The sequence below is a fragment of the Mytilus trossulus genome, chromosome 2 (genome assembly GCF_036588685.1).
Source record: "Mytilus trossulus isolate FHL-02 chromosome 2, PNRI_Mtr1.1.1.hap1, whole genome shotgun sequence".
Taxonomy (NCBI): domain Eukaryota; kingdom Metazoa; phylum Mollusca; class Bivalvia; order Mytilida; family Mytilidae; genus Mytilus; species Mytilus trossulus.
In genome coordinates, this window is record NC_086374.1 from 49,652,567 (window position 1) to 49,670,300 (window position 17,734).

At 32.1% G+C, this 17,734-nt stretch overlaps 1 protein-coding gene across 1 annotated transcript; it reads left to right on the forward strand.

Moving 5' to 3' along the window:
- The first annotated feature begins 11,666 nt into the window (after positions 1-11,666).
- LOC134707475 (uncharacterized) lies at positions 11,667-16,522 on the forward strand. The gene is made up of 3 exons (XM_063567236.1): positions 11,667-11,771; positions 13,159-15,368; positions 16,055-16,522. Exons 2-3 carry the CDS (start codon positions 13,241-13,243, stop codon positions 16,372-16,374), a joined length of 2,448 nt encoding a protein of 815 aa, XP_063423306.1. The 5' UTR covers positions 11,667-11,771; positions 13,159-13,240; the 3' UTR covers positions 16,375-16,522.
- The last annotated feature ends 1,212 nt before the right edge of the window (positions 16,523-17,734 follow it).

Genomic DNA, 17,734 nt, shown 5'->3' on the forward strand with positions numbered 1-17,734 from the left:
CCACCTGTGTTTACAGGTACACAGGAAACCTCAATAGACTAGAACAAGCTAGTCTAAAACAGAGAATGGGTGATTTAAACGCGGGTGTACTTTATATTACTAGACCAACAGGGTTAAAATACCTCTGACACATTAACTTCACTTTATATTTAACAAGAAACTCAAATAGCGAGAACAATAGGGGTAAAGAATATTCAAATACGTAATAGTCTGAGTATCTAAACGCACTTTCTATCGTGTAGTTTATAGAACAGCATTACACTGTAAAATAGAGGCTGCACCTCTATAAACTGGAATCGCATATAAACTAACACTCAAGAAGTGGAAACTTCCAGGACAGTACCATCAGACTATTCCACAAATGAATATTATCTATCTGACAATCGAATAGTCTCTTGTCCCGGTCTAACAAGAAGATCTATTCTCTCATGAGACAGTGTAATGACAACAACCAGAGACCAGTTGGACAACAATGGCGTATTATGTGTTTTCAACAAGGAAAAGTAAGATAAATGTGAGCATAAAGATGTTTTATCAGTAAATTCATGAATTGTTCAGTAAACAATATTACACAGTTTTAATCTAAATTATTTGCTACAGTCTTCAATCAACTATCAAATATGCTATAACATTAACATATATATATTATATCTATGCAATCTTCTAATAAATTATACATTAAAAATAACCTTAACTTGTTATATTTAATACTATGACTTCAGCCTCCTGGAGTAAGCACAGGAAGACAACTTCAATCTCTGAGATTGAGATTATTTACAAAGCAGTTTAACTATTCTAGCTTCTTACAATTCCTAACCTTACAAATATTCAGAATTAACAAATATTCTCTCTGAATGCTGGAAAATCTCAGCAAACAGGATACTTAACAAAATGTCCTTAACAAAATGGGAGGGGAAAGGGGAATGGGGAAGGCATGTAACTTTATTCCGATTAACTAAAAGAAACAGGTTAGCAAATCTAGCCTGAATAAATAGACCAGCTATTTATATGTACATGTACAATTATATTAAATCCATTTTTGATTCTGATCTAAGTCTTAGAATACAAAGACTTATAATGAACAGAACAAGTCCAAAACGTTCTAAACTGCAGTAAAACTGCTTAAACTACATGAAAATCATGATAGAAATAAGATAAACTTCAGCTATCGACTGTATCAACTGACCGAAAATCTGGCAACATCACTGTAGGTCTGACAAAGTAGGAAGAGCCCCTGACAAACAGGTGCAAGCTTTATATACCCGACGAAGCTATCGGGGTAACGAACGGTTCTTAACGGGGAAACGAACGGGGAACTGTGAACGGGCCTGACAAGAACGAAAATAATCCCCGATAGCTAGAATTAAGTACATAAAAACGTAAACAACATGTTTACGGAACATAAAAATCATCTTAGTATCATTTACAATCACAAACAATATCGTTTTAATACAATAAACCTGGAATAATCAATCTACGGCGCTGTAGTATTCATACACTGTTTTACGCTAGTGGTACATAAAGTTCACTGAGGTTACACACAGGTCACCTAATTTGCATAATCAATACACTAAAATCATTGTGCCGGAAATGGCGACTGAAGTGAAAGTGAAAGTTTACTACAAAAGTTATCTCGTTTATACAACAATAAAAATGGTTTTACACTTGGAAAACGGATTACATAGAACACTGAAAACATAATGAATTGAATTAAAAAGGTGAGAACCGGTGTCAAACTTTATAATAGCCAAACATCGAATCATAGGCGATAACAGGTGCTCGACATGAAAATACACATGTCTTCCAAGGAATTTCGCTTGGCCAAGTCATTACAATATTTCTGTCCGTACGTGACTTTCCATATAATGAGCACAATGATTTAAAATGAATCAAATTCGAGGTAAGGCTTATCCCACTGATCATTTTGGCTTGTTTTTACTATTTCGTCGTTAATCTAGAACGAATTAAGCTACTAAAATACGCTGTTAACAAATTATTTGACAGAAATCCTACTCATCATTTGGCTTTAGGTAGTACGTCGCCATACTGAAAATAATATTCAACAAATTTGTTTTTTCTAAAACAAATATGTTTGGGGTAAAATGGTTTTCGGAAGGTACCATTATTATCCTTTGCTTGTTCAGATTGGATCTCATTCAAAGGGACGAAATAAAAAGGTATAGATTATGGGGTAAATATGAAAAAGTTCAAGATCACTGCAACAAAAGACTGAATTTTGAAATGTTTTCGGGATGGTATCCCACTATGAGCTGTAACAAATCTATACAATGTCATATATATATTTTAATTTTTTTTTCATCATGTTGAAAATACTCTTCAATTATAGTTATTAGTTTTCAATATATAGTATTTCAAAGTGTCGTTGGATTTTTATATTTGTATATATTTTGTGTAATGTGTCTCAAAAGCCAAATTGATATGTCTGGGTATGTTTATCCTAAATGGAAGAATGTGTGAAGTCAAAGGTCTGGGTAGTTTTACATGTAAAAACACTAGTGTAGTGGATTACAATATTGCTTCCACAAATTTTCTTAAGCTGGTTCAAAATTTTTCAGTATTAAATTCTAGCGTTTTATTTTCGGATATTCATAATCCACTGTCGTTAAAGATTACTTGTTATGAAAAACAAAACGACGTCAGTCATGATGATGAAATGCCTGAGGAGAAGATTAAGAGATGGGAAAATGAGCAATTAGACACCTTTATTAGTAACATTGATAGACTTAAAGTAAATGAAATACTAGCTCAATTAACGGAAATGGTTGAAAATACAAGTGAAAACTCAATTATTAATAAAGTTGTTGAGGATGTATGTCATTTACTTACAAATGCGGCAAAGTCTACATTCAGCACATTTACTAAAAGACGTAAGCATACACAAAATATAAAAAAATCAAAACCATGGTTCGATAGCGAATGTAAGGAAGCTAGAAAAAAGTTTCGGTCTAGTAGACGAAAACTTAAGCGAAACAATACTGACGACAGAGTGAATGAAACAAAGAAACTAGAAAAGAGTTATAAGCGAGTAATGGATAAGAGCATTCGTAAACATAGAAAGAAAATTAGACACAAGATAGAAAACTTAAGATCGATTAACCCGAAAGAATACTGGAAGATTTTGAACGGTGGTAAAAGGGGAAACAATCCATGTGTACCTATTAATATTTTGTTTGATTATTTTAAGAACTTAAATTTAGGAAATTCTGAAGATGAAGAGATTGTTTTAGAAAATTTGAACAATGTAAAAGATTTAAATGTTACATTAAATTCACCTATTACAGAAGAGGAAATTGAAAAATCTTTGAGAAAGTAAAAAAATAATAAATCCTCTGGTGATGATATGATTGTAAATGAATATTTAAAACACTCTTTTAGTGTTATGTCACAGGTGTTTGTGAAACTTTTTAATATTATATTTGACAGTGGAACTATCCCTGAAAATTGGCTTTCTGGAAATATTATACCTTTATTTAAAAATAAAGGTAACAAACATGATCCTAGCAATTTTAGACCTATAACAGTTATAAGCTGCTTTGGGAAATTATTTACTTCTATTTTGAATTCACGTTTGAATAAATTTTCTGATGATTTTTGTTTACTATGTCAGAATCAAGCTGGTTTCAGAGAAGGTTATTCTACTACAGATAATTTATTTGTTATCTACATGCTTATTAGTATCATGAAAAATAAGAAAAAGAAACTATTCTGTGCATTCGTAGATTTTGCTAAAGCCTTTGATACTGTTTGGAGAAAGGGTCTTTGGCATAAATTACTTGTGAATGATATTAACGGTAAAATGTATAATGTAATTTTTAATATGTACACTGGTATTAAATCTCGTATTATGTATAATGGTGAAATGTCAGAATACTTTTCATGCAATATCGGTGTAAGACAGGGTGAAAATATGTCTCCTTTTTTATTTTCATTGTATTTGAACGACCTTCAACAGTTTATTGAAGAAAAAAATGTATGTGGTTTAAATTGCATTACTGATGAAATAGAGAATGAGTTTGATATCTACTTAAAACTGTTTGTGTTATTATACGCAGATGATACAGTGTTATTTTCGGATAATGCTTCCGATCTACAGTTGCAATTAGATATGTTCTTTGAATATTGCAGTACCTGGAAATTAAAAGTTAACACAAGTAAAACTAAGATTATAATTTTTTCTGGTGGTAGATTACCCCAAAATATTAACTTTATATATGACGGAAATGCATTGGAGATAGTCAATGAATTGACATATCTTGGGTTGAATTTTTCAAGAACAGGTAGCTTTATGAGTGCTAAGAAGATTTTAGTTAGAAAAGCAAATAAAGCAATGTATGAAGTATTGAAAAAGGGGAGGTTGCACAACTTGTCAGTGAAATCACAATATGATCTTTTTGATAAAATTGTGAAGCCAATTCTCCTGTATGGGTGTGAGATTTGGGGTTTCAGTAATACTAATATTATAGAAAAAGTGCACCTAAAATTTTGTAAATTATTATTAAACCTTAAGAAGTCGACACCCAATTTTATGATTTATGGTGAACTTAGTATTTATCCCATGTCTTTATATATACAGCTGCGTATGGTTAATTTTTGGTCAAAAATGGTTAATGGGGATGATAACAGGATTGCTAAAATACTATACAAATACGTGTTCTTGAAAAATTCGGACAACCAATTTAGGTCAGATTGGTTGAAATGCATTAAAGATATATTAGATAAATGTGGATACAGCAATATATGGTTGTCACAAGGAAATTTTAATTCTAAGTGGTTGGGTACTAGTTTAAAACAAAAGTTATTTGATCAGTTTCAACAGAAATGGAGAGCTGATATTGACTGTTCGCCAAAAGGTTTGGCCTACAAATTGTATAAACAAAATTTTGAATTTGAGGAATATCTGAATATTTTAAATGATAAAGATAGAATAACATATTGTAGATTTCGTACGGGTAACCATAAGTTACCCATCGAAACTGGTAGATGGAATAAGATTGAGCGAAACCTTAGATATTGTAACTTATGTCATTGTAACGAGATTGGTGATGAATTTCATTACACTTTGCAGTGTAGTTCTTTGGCAAATTTTCGAGCACAATATTTGGATACTTTTTTCTTGCACAGATGTAACATACTAAAATTTGAAAAACTATTTCAGTTAAAAATTAAAAATAAGTTGAAAAAGCTGTGCAAATTTATCAGGGTAATAACTTTTCAAGTGAGTCTTCCTGGTTAATCACCACTCTTCTTTACTATACTGTTTATCATGTATTATTTGATATTTTCATCTCATCTTGTCATGTGTGTTTGTGTTATGTTATATGACTTTTGATGAACTTCTTTGTACCATTGTATCTTTATGGTGTTTAAGAAATAAAGAATCTTGAATCTTGGGTATTGATTGTTCTATGTATGTTTCAATGTTTCAACGTTTTGTGAGTTCTTGTTTACTCCTTGGTTTTGATTGTTGTTGTCTTATTGTATAATATGCATGTGAATCAATATGTGACACAATAATAAAATTGTGTATTATTATTATTATTATACGGGGGATTAATTCTCAATTTTAAATCATCAAGTTTAGATTATATGTCAGTTAGTTATGCGTCAGTCTCTGATTGAATATATTTATATGTAGTTATTTAATCATTTGTTTATAGAAACAAAAGTCTATACAACAAAAGGAATCCGGTAAATACACTGGTTTCAAAAGTTATTTTGATTGAGGGGTGTAGGTTTGAATTTCGAACAGCGGTATAATATTGTTGCCTTTATTTACTTGATGATACTTTTAGAGAATACTTTTTACGTATGCGGACCTGAGATCCCTCTATTATGGTGGGGTTCGTCTTGCTCAATCTTTAGCTTTCTTGTGTTTTGTGTTTTGTGTACTGTTGTCAGTTTATTTTGAACGAGTTTGACTTTCCTTGTTATTTTCGCCTCTCTTTTCAATGAATGGATACAAAATAACGTTGATTGTTTTTGTATTTTTACAAAGTACTTAAAAAACATTATTTTGTATCCATGCATTGAAAAGTCGATTGTTTGATTAATTGATTGATTGAATGATGCCGCATCGGCACAAAAAGGTCATATCCCGGCGATTAAAAGTCAAGAAAATAAATGATACTACACAATGTACTTAAACTCTCTGCAACCCATGCATTCATCAAATGTACAACGGAAAACAGAACAGAGCGATTGCCTTTTTTTTAGACTTTTAATTTGATAATTCCGATGGTCAAATAACTACATAGTGACATTTCTTTTTTATAGAAAACTGATACACATGTCATCTGTCGCATACGAACATCATAAAACTACTGTTGTCTCCAACACAAAAGCAGAATTTTCCATTTTGTACGACAAGACGTATGTGTGCTATAGATACAAATATAGACCTGTCAACTTTCCAAAAAAGTCTCTCTCAGAAAAGTTATATAGTCACACTTATTAAATATGGTGTTAAAAGGGAAAATGAAATATCAATAACACAGATACACAAACCAAAAACTAAAGCCCTCATCGAATAACCTTTACTCGTGTTGACCATTTTGGATATTCACCTCCTCAGCGGGGCATAATTGTATAGTGTTTGATGAAAAGATAATCAAATTGGAAAAATCTTATAGTGGAGTAAAACACAAGTATCACATTATATTACCTCACCTCAATTGTTGTTGGCATGTATAGCACTTAAATTGTTGCTGAAAATAAAATAATGTCTTCTAGAGATGCCACATAAACTTAAGGTCAGAGGTAACTACATCTATTTTGTCGATAAGTCCTGAGATGTTTCTTCCAGATTACAAATCTCACAAGTCTATGTCAAGGGTAATGTATCGATCAAGATTATTGTTAACAGTACCGTTAGGGTCACGATGAGAAGCAGCTTATGCATCTGGTGCAATAAAATTGGTACCGTTGATTTTATTACTATCTTGTTCCAATACATAGTTATACAAAGTATCAAGTTAGTTTTAAAAGATAACAAGCAATATGTGGTCGACAACAAGCGAGAGGGAAACTTACACAGGGACTCAAGAAACAAAGTACAAATCTCGGAGATTTCGAAGTAGATGAGAGATAGGTTCAACGTCAATTACAAATAAAGAATTAATCAATCTAAGTATAAATGATACTTTTCATAATTGTAGACATAGCAAAGTTTTGTTTTGTAATCTTCACAAAAATCTGATGGATGGTATAAAACATCAAGTAATCGTTGAAATATTTTGATAGGTTATATTGAAGAAAATTTCGTACTTATTAAATTATTCTGTTTAAGTTTCGATTTAAGCGAATAAAAACTGAGCATGATATACAATTAATGATTTTTATCAATTTATTCTGTTTTCCAGTAGTCAATCAAATTTGAGTTTTTCATCAAATACTGTGTGTTACAATATATTATATGACTAAGATGCAAAGTGTGATAAAAGATATTTAAATGGGATATACGTATTGGACATTAGAATGTGGTGTGTACATTGAATTATGTGATATGTAGGGACACAAGACATTGATATATTTTATGTGCAGTTAGAAACTCATCAGTGGAGATATCAGGCTTATGATTTTGTCTAGCGTCGATTTATAGAAAATTTGTGTAGCAAGTTGATTTTCTTCAGTATGTTTATGATTAAAAAACAAATCATATTTATAACCATTACATGAAATCACCATATGAATCGGTCTATCCAAACCAATAGCTAAACAAACAATTGATTTAAGTGAACGTTTAGAATACTCTTTTATTCGAAATCATTTTAAATGTCCCTGAAATCTTTCAACTTTCCACTGATAAACTTTAAGCAGATGCTTTTATTTTCCTATCCAAAAGAAACATGTCATTGAGCTACAGTGAATTATTGAAATGCAGAAAATAAGAAAAAAATGCAAATTAAGATTAAATTAAAAAAAAAACAATAATCAAGTGACACCTACAAGTATATAACAGTGTGAGGTAATTCTATGAAACGAAATGAAATTCTGTGGGTTTCACGCTACTCCTTTATTATACGACCCCAAAAAAAATTTGGGATCGTATAATGGCATGATGTCGTCGTCTGCGTCGTCTGCGTCGTCGTCGTCCGAAGACATATTGGTTTCCGGATAATAACTTAAGTTTAAGCGAATAGATCTTTATGAAATTTTTTCAGAAGGTTCAATACCACAAAACGAAGGTTGGGATTGATGGTCCCAACCGTTTAGGAATTAGGGGGCCCAAAACAAGCATTGTTCTAGTTTCAGGATAATAACTTGTGTTCAAGTATTTCAATTGCTCTGAAATTATGTTGCAATGTTTAAAACCGCAAGTAGAAGGTTAGGATTCATTTTCAGGGTTATGGGGTTAATGGCCAAAGTTTAGGAATAAAGGGCCAAAAAGGGACCAAAAACAAGCATTTTTCTTGTTTCCAGGCAATAACTTGTGTGTAATTGTATGGATCTCTCTGAAATTGTACCACAACGTATCATATAACAAAGGGGAGGCTGGGATTAAGTTTTGGGCTAATTGCCCGAAATGTGTAGGATTAAGGGGCCTAAAAAGGGCAAAAAAGAAGCATGTTTCTTCCCGATTGTCCCACTTTTTGAAATTACAGGTAAAAAGGTAATGAAATTTTGTGGGACAATCGGGAATATGTTTGTGGGACAATTGGGAAGTTTAAATGTGGGACAATTGGGAACTGTTTTTATAATGATTAATTTGTTTGTATAGCGTGTTGCAGTTAATCAAAGGTTACTAATCAATTTAACTTATAAAATATGAACAAAATAAGAACAAATAATAATATTTACATATTTTATTTTGCTCATAGTAGGTACAATTGAAGTATCATATAATATTAAATGAAGTCTTTTAAAAAAAAAAAATTTTTTAGTCAGTACTGCGAGTACTCTCAGATCTGTACTTAGTGTCTTTATTGTGGTGATGTCCCAAGCCAGGAGCCTGTCAGTCAGTGGTTGTCGTTTGTTGCCGTGTAACATATTTGTTTTTCGTTCATTATTTTGTACATGAATTATGCCATTAGTTTTCTCGTTTTACATTAGTCGTTTTGGGGCCTTTTGAAGCTATGTGGTATGGGATTTGCTCATTGCTGATGGCCGTATGGTGACCTATAGTTGTTAATTGCTGTGTCATTTGGTCTCTTTGGGAGAGTTGTCTCATTGACAATCATACCACATCTTCTTATTTCTTATGGAAGTTTGGCTCTTCTTTATAATTGGTGAAGAGTCCTGTTGACTGCAAAAACAATGGGAAAATTGGAAAAACAACCTTTAATAGTGATTCTTGGAAAGGCTGATCTGGAAAAATTCTAGACAGCAGCAAATTTAGAGAAAGTAGATGGGGGTACAAGAAATGATTTTACCAGAAGCATGTGCATCCCATATACAAAAAAATTCTTTCAAAATTTCTCAAATATGTATTTGTTCAATGAATTATAACAAAGAGGTTGAAATAATTAGATTTGTGTTCTAAAAAAAGAGAAAATTCCAAAATTGACAAATTGACAGAATGGTCAATTTGACACAAAAAGCAATAAAATTTTATAAAACTTTCTTAAATTAACACCTACTTCTAGTTTTTTTTTTAAGTTAGATCTATTCAGATTGGTCCACTCTATCTTTATTGAAAGTATGAAAAAAGTAAAGTTTAATTGTGAAACTGTGATTTTTTTTCATGATAATAGCCCAAAAATGGATAACATTTGATGAAAACTGAGAAAATTTTCAGAATTGGGTACTTTCAAATGGCTGTAGCAAAAATAAGTGCACCACCATCTCATTTTCGTCACCAATTATTTTTCTAGAGTCATATATAAACCCCAAAATCAGGTTCAGAAAAAAAGTTTAATTCAAGACCTTAAAAGATCTATTTCATAAATCAGAAATATTATATTTTTTTTAATCAAAAGTGTATCAATCTAATGATTTAAAAAACATTTTTTTTTTATACTTTTATAAAATTAATGTTAAATGTGCAATAATTAATTCTTGTTTATTTAGCAAAACAAACAACAGTTACCTTGTTTATCTAAGTACATTTTACTACATAAATAATGTGGGACAATCAGAACTTTTCATGTTGGACAATCAGAACTCTAAAATTTTAAAAAGTGGGACAATCGGGAATAAACCTTCCAAACAAGCATGACAATAACTTGTGTTTTAGTTTATGGATCACTCTGAAATTGTACTACAAGGTTCAATACTACAAAAGAAAGCATAGGATTTAGTTTAAGGGTTATTGCTCCAATGGGTGTTTCAAAAAGTGGGGAGGGGGTTGTTTACCATTTTTTTCAAATTTTTCAAATTACAAATTTTGAAAAGATTCCAATTTTGAAAAGTTTCAAATTTTAAAAAGTTTCAAATTTTTCAAAGTTTTAAATCTTGAAAAGTTTCAAGAAGAAATATGCAATTGCACAGTATTGTGCAATAGGTTTGTAAGATCTTTGATGACATTAAAACTCATATTATGTAAAAATTTTGATCACAAGCCAAATTTAGACAGTATCAAGCTGAAATATTGTGACCAAATTTGACCCAACTGTTCAGGGTTCGACCACTGCGGTCATATATAGCTGCGCCATGCGGAGCACCTGGTTTTTCATTGCATTTGTTTTAAATTATTTCTCATACTAAATTTTTACGTCAGATGAAACAAGTTCCGATTGTTTACTTTCTCTGTCCACTAGATCAAAGGAGAGGGTCAAAAGTAGTATATAAACTCATCATAGATACCAGGACTAAATTTAATATATACGCCAGACGTGCGTTTCGTCTACAAAAGACTCAACAGTGACGCTCGAATCCCAAAAAGTAAAAAAGGCAAAATAAAGTACGAGGTTGAAGAGCATTGAGGACCAAAATTCCAAAAAGTTTTGCCAAATACAGCTAAGGTGATCTATGTCTGAGGTAGAAAATCCTTAGTTTTTCCAAAAATTCAAAAATTTGTAAACAGTTAATTTATAAATATAACCATATCAATGACAATTCATGTCGGCACAAAAAGTGCTGACTAATGGGCTTGTGATACCCTCGGGGAAATAAATCTCCACCAGCGGTAGAATTTGTTTCTAGATTTTTGCTGAAAAATTGAAACGGTGCAGTAATGAAATTTATTTCAGACACGTTTAATGCAATGTGAAAGGTAGTCAACAAAAACTGAAATATTTAAAGTAAGATAAATAAATAAATAATCTGGCTTTCATAAATTTTATGAACATTATACTTTCTGTTTTAATTTGTATAATATATTTGAAAGGGGGAGGGCTTTACCTGCCAAATTCAATTCCAATAAAAAAATATCTTATTGATGACAACGAAAATAGTGCAAAGGAACTTTTCTGTTGGTGGGCTTTTTGCCGAGAGCTTTATTATTTTGTCAGATTTATTGGATATTCCTCCTTTTGAATTTAGCTTGAAATTTGGTATTTCTGTAAATACTTTGATACATCCGCCATAATTGGTCTGTAGTGTAAAAATGTATACATTTGTTTTATTAAATAATCCTCCTCCTTCATTATGACGATCTCTTCTTTCCGCAATTTTTTCAATTATTACAATAAGCAAGTATTACGTAATAAGTTATAAATATAACTGAATCGATAAAATATGATATTTTTAGAAACAAATTTTCTGAAAATGATTTCGACCTGCCAACATATATAAACATTCTTTTGTTGATCAGCTGATTCGTTTCTGACAGACTTCCTTTTTAACCGATAATCATGAGCCACAACAAATCATTGGTAAGTAAACTATAGGAACTAATTAAGAAACTGATAGTAAAGAAAATAATATAAAAGCCTTAATTCAAAATGATTTACCGTAATATTACTTATAAACGATATGAATTTTATACATGTATTCGTCTCATGTCACGCCATGTCAAACTTTTGTTTTCTTTTCAAAGCCTTGACATGTCAAAATTTACTACACATTCCACGTTGGTTGGTTGTCTTTGGTTTTGCAATTGTAAAATAGTAAGAAGGAACGTTAGAATTTTCCTTGCCATATTGTAAAACATGTACTCTTATTTTAAAAATTAACCCTTTTCAAAATAGAAACAATAGCTTAACCTACATAGTATTATACAAGAAACCAGAATATTTGAAGAATTTATGGTATTAGGTGCATATCTAATTACTGATTAATTCTGCAATGCATCCAATAAATCCTTGTTCCCATCGTCAAGCATTTTAAAAGATATAATCAAATTAAACCTCAAATCCGTTTGAAATAATTTCTTATGAGTTTATGCTATGTTACTGGTCGATGCCACTGCTGGTGGACGTTTCGTCCCCAAGTGTATCACCAGCCCAGAAGTCAGCACTTCGGTGTTGACATGAATATCAATTATTATGGTCATTTACTTTGTCAAAACTTTGAACTTTCCCAGGAATAGATTACCTTAGCCGTATTTGGCACAACGTTTTGGAATTTTTAGTCCTTAATGCTTTTCAACTTTGTACTTGTTTGGCTATATGACTATCTTGATCTGAACGTCACTGATGAGTGGTATGCAGACGAAATGCGCGTCTGGCGTATTAAATAATAGTCCTAGTACCTTTGATAACTACTAAGTCCTCTTTGAATTATTCACCAAAGTTTATTCACTTGCCTCACTGGCGTCTAGATAAGACCACACATAGATGTTCATAAAAGTATAAATATGAAATCCAGAAATAAAGATACCAGAATTTTATTGATATCTGCATATGCATGCCCATCATACATGTATGCCTAATCCAATGACCTCCATCCCCAGATGATTTAAGTATTGAATAATAGACTTATGTCAGTAGTGCTTTATGATTGGCTGGATAAGACATATGAATACACAGTCAAGAAAATCGAACAAATTCGGAGTAGGCAAAAACGTCAGACGACACAGTGTCGAGAAAGAACAGTTAATAGAAAGAACACTTTGATGTTTGTGCACATCGTGTCTTTACATTTCATCGTATTCCAAATCTTCAAGTCAAACTACCTCTTGTACTGAATTGTTGTCTCTAACTGTGTTTTCACTACCGTTTATCAGACAGCAATCAACACGATTAAAGTATTCAAGGTAATATATTTATATTTGCTTTATGAAATAATTTGTTACTAGTAACAGTTTTATACTACTTTTAGGAGAATAATAAAAAGATGAAATAGAACAGGCTGTCCAGTTCCATATCTTCGTAAAATTTTTATCAGATACTAGTACTCTAATATGAATGAGGATGTTAAGCAACCGACAACCAATCAATCAAATATAATTGAAGAGCAAATTATGCCAGGATTGATAGGTCTGAACTTAAATATTATGCATGCCTTAGATATGCATATGATTGAAGATGCAAAGCATAATATCTACAAATTGCTTAAAAAAGAACATACTGCTCTAATCAATGTTCACAAAAACATGGTTGCATTATTCAAAATGAAAATACCAAGAGAAAGACGGGAGGCTAGACTTGAGTTAGAACAAATATTGGAAAAGTTCCCCGATCATCTTAATGCTCTGGCAGATTTAGAGCACATCTACAGAGAATTGCACAGATTTACAGACGCCGAGTATTGCCGTAAAACAATTGAACACAATCTAGATGGCAAAACTCGGAATTCTCTACATAATAAGAGAATATGTTTGCTTGAGCAAGGGTATGCAATTTTAATTGAGCGAACGTTGATAAATGAAAGCACAGTTGAACTGAGAATTACAGACTTGCATAAGATGCTGAATACTGAATATGAAAGAAGCGAAGGTAACAGGAAGGAATGTTTAGAACGCAGTCTTCATCATCAAATGCAAGTTTTACGCAATGTACAAAACGCAAATGAAGATGAGAAAGTAGATGGCCATATACTCCGGAAGGGTTCTAGTCTTCAAAAATTTGAAATGGCGGAGAAATTATCCACCAAACCCTTACCCCACATAGTTTGGGTTTTTTACTTTGCAAAAGCATTAAATCAATATTATGACTCTTTAGAAAATATTTCTAAATTAAAAGATGGTATGCAAGACGGAATGAGAGCAGTGACATTAAAGGCCATTGAAAAATTTTGGTATATAACTCAGGAACCTTCCAAGGAAGACATGAAAACGTTTGTAGCAAGATCTTATGCATACATTGGACATATATTGATGAAACGAAAGAGTCTCATTGATTCAAATTCAGCTGCTCCTGAATTGCTACAAATTCCTGAACTCACGAAGCTATTGAATGATCCTCTACAAGCCTCCAAAAAAGCATATGAACTTATGCCTGGTGATGTAACCGTACTAAATAGATATGGAAGGGCACTATGGAATTGTGTCGTCCAAACAGAGTGCCCGAAAACGAAACTTCAACAACTTTATCAATCTGAAAAAATTCTTTCAGCTTCTATCGCCAAAGATGGACAGAGAAACTGGTTTGCATATTCTTCTAGGATGGTTGTGAGAAAAGATATTGCTAACTTGGAAAGAAATGGTAAAATTGCCGAAGAATACTTACAGAAAGCAAAATCAGATGGACATACATGCTTCAAATCAAAAACCACAAGAAAAGATATGACTATTTTGGCGGAAGTATGTCAGAAACTAGCAAAGTTTCCTGATATCGGTACAAACCAATGCGGTCCAGAATTCGTACGCGATGCCAACTATTTGTACCAAGCATTAGACTATCTGTTTTATTCTACATACTTGGGAGATCCTCCAGAATATCACTGGACATTTAGAGTTGCCTCCTGTCTCTTTGATCTTGGAGAGTATGAGCAAGCTATTGAATGGCAGAGAAAAGCCTGGTTCCCCTCCAACGCATCTTCGTCGTACGCTTTTTATATGTTGTGCATCTATATGCTGACTATGTTTGAGCAAAGAAAAATGTGGGCGAAATCTGATAATCCTTTCTTTAGAGAATTTTTATACATTTTAATATACGGTAAAAACAAATATAAGGATATAAAAAGAAATCTTAAGGGATTGTACCAAATTAGGCGAAAAGAAATCCTTCGTTTTTTTAGAGAAGTTATGCAACTAAAGCCGATGAGGATAGACGAGAAAAATATACTAGAAACATGTTTGGATCATTTCATTGCTTTTTCGGCGACTAATAGAAATGGTGGTCGTGAATTTAGACAACTTAAGTATAAGCTTCAAGAAGTTATTCCTGAAAAAGAAGTGGAGTATGTATTGTCCGAAATATTTAAGAATCCCTCAATAAAGCCACTTGCGACAGGATTGAAAGCATTGTCAAAGTCATTTAAATATGATTTCTTTGTATCACATAGCCATATAGATGGTAACTGGGTTGACAACATTTTTCTTCGACATTTGGAGAGCAAGTTTGATGAGAGCGACGTTGCTTTTAGAGGTATTTCTTTTGATTATTTATTTACATATCCTACTTCGTTTGACGTAAATATATATACTGATTATAACAGAAAGAACTAGTACCAAAACTTGGTGTATGCATAATTTATTGTACTTTAACTTTAATGTACATCATGTTATAGTAAACAAATGTAGACAGTTAAACTGTTTCAACGTTTCAAAAAAAAATTCCCTGTCACAATTTTAAAAACATGTCAACCCCAAATCCGAATAACCTCATTTGGCCACCAGAGGAGTCAGTGCTTGACTTATAAATAGAAGCAGCTTTTTTTCTTTGATAAAAAATGTTTATATACATGGTAATTTATGCCATGGAGGATTTCAAAAGTCAGGTCTCTCATGGGAGAAATCCCAATAAATCGGAAAAGTTGGCAAGACTATTCTATTTGTTTTTATTATTCTACTTTATACACATATAAAAAAAAAAACATTTACATTGTGCATGGGTGTACTTTATTAACTTTTAGTCTAGAATAGGTATAAATGTTAGTTTTCAAATGCCTTTTTGGGAAGTTATATAATTCGAGACTTTTGAGAGTTATATTAAAGGATATCATGTTATTTTCAAATAAAAGGAATGAAATAATAGATTAGGGCTTTATAAATAGCAATATGTTTTTATTGTGTTATGGTAAAAAAAAATTAACCATATTTTATAAATTTCAGGTTGTATTGCTGATAGGGATTTCACACCTGGCATTTCTGTTTTAGACAATATTTTAGCGGCCATTGGTGAAAGTAATAAGGTAATTCTCGTGATATCCGAAAGTTTTGTGTCAAGTAACTGGTGTCAGTATGAAGCAGATCAGGCAGTCATTCGATCTCTGAATTCTAAAAACGTTAACTGTGTTATTCCAGTTTTGTTAGAAGATTGCGACATCCCAGATAAAATTGCACATTTAAATTATGTGAATTTATCAGAAGACACTGATTTTAGACAAGAATTTAGACGATTGAAATTAGCCCTACTACCAGACGAAAAGTAAATTACATTTACATGTAAATCAAGCAGAGTTTTATTGTATGATGTAGAACTTTTGTTCCAAAATCTTCATTAATTACATTGTTCACGTTTTGGTTTTTTTTTACAAATTCTTTTGATTATAAACATTAATAAACTATGCCGGTGATGAATTTATTATTCAATTTGATCGATTTAGTGTTGCTTGCCTAACGTCCAGTAACATTTATGTGTGTCATGCAGATTCGAAAACGAATTAACAAAAAATACAATAGGTAAGTTCTTCAAGGTATGGGGCGACCGGGATGCAGGGTTGATAATTTGGCACAAGATATCGAATTTAGTTTCCCAATTTTGACCAGACAAGGCTTAGGTGCATGTTTTTTTTTTGTTATTTGTTATTGGCTTTGAACTAGCTGTCAGTTACTGCTAGTACACTCAGATCTGTACTTAGCGTCTTTTTGTTGTTGGGATGTACAAGTGCCCCGTCCTCGTCAACTTTATGTTTTTGTAAGATGTATTTCTATTTGTATCCATCTGAAGAGTAAACTGATTTTTATGGTTTGTTCATATTTTGTACTGTTACACCGCTGTGTTATAGGAGGGTCTGTGCTTTCAACCTTGTTAAACCTCACCACATTGTATGTGCCTGTCCGAAGTTAGGAACCTGTATTTCTGTGGTTGTCGTTTGTTGCTGAGTTTAATATTTGTTTTTCGTTCGTTATTTTGTACATATTAGGCCGTTAGTATTTTCGATTGAATTGTTTTATCTTTGTCATTTCGGGCCTTTTATAGCTGACTCTGTGGTATGGGCTTTGTTCATTGTTGAAGGTCGTACTGTGGTCTATAATTGTTAACGTCTGTGTCATTTTGTCTATTGCGGAGATATGTCTCATTGGCAATTATACCACATTTTCAGTTTAAATGGCTGCATGTGTATTTATATACATAAATCATGTCCACACTTACGACCCACTTAAGCAAGGATTGTACTGGCGGAAGGGGTACTTCCCAGGGATTAACATATTTCTATACCTCTACTCAACATTTTTGGTCTCTTTCAATATGTGATATTACCACAGAACATTTATGATATACTGTTTGATTTGATTTTTTCTTATATCAACTGTATTTATATATTGTTGGCTCCTTTGCTGCTATTTAATGTTATATTCCGCCTTTTTAAGAGAACATGTGTCCTCTTGCTTTATTTCGTTCGTCTTTCTGTTTTGAACCTGAGGACAAAGATAACATCCTATGTTATTGCAGTGATTCGGGTGTAGCTCGTGAGATGCATCTTTATTACATTCATAAAAAAAAACTCTCCCGACAACAAAAATATAATGACTCGATTAAGGTGATGTCATTAAAAATCACGATTATGC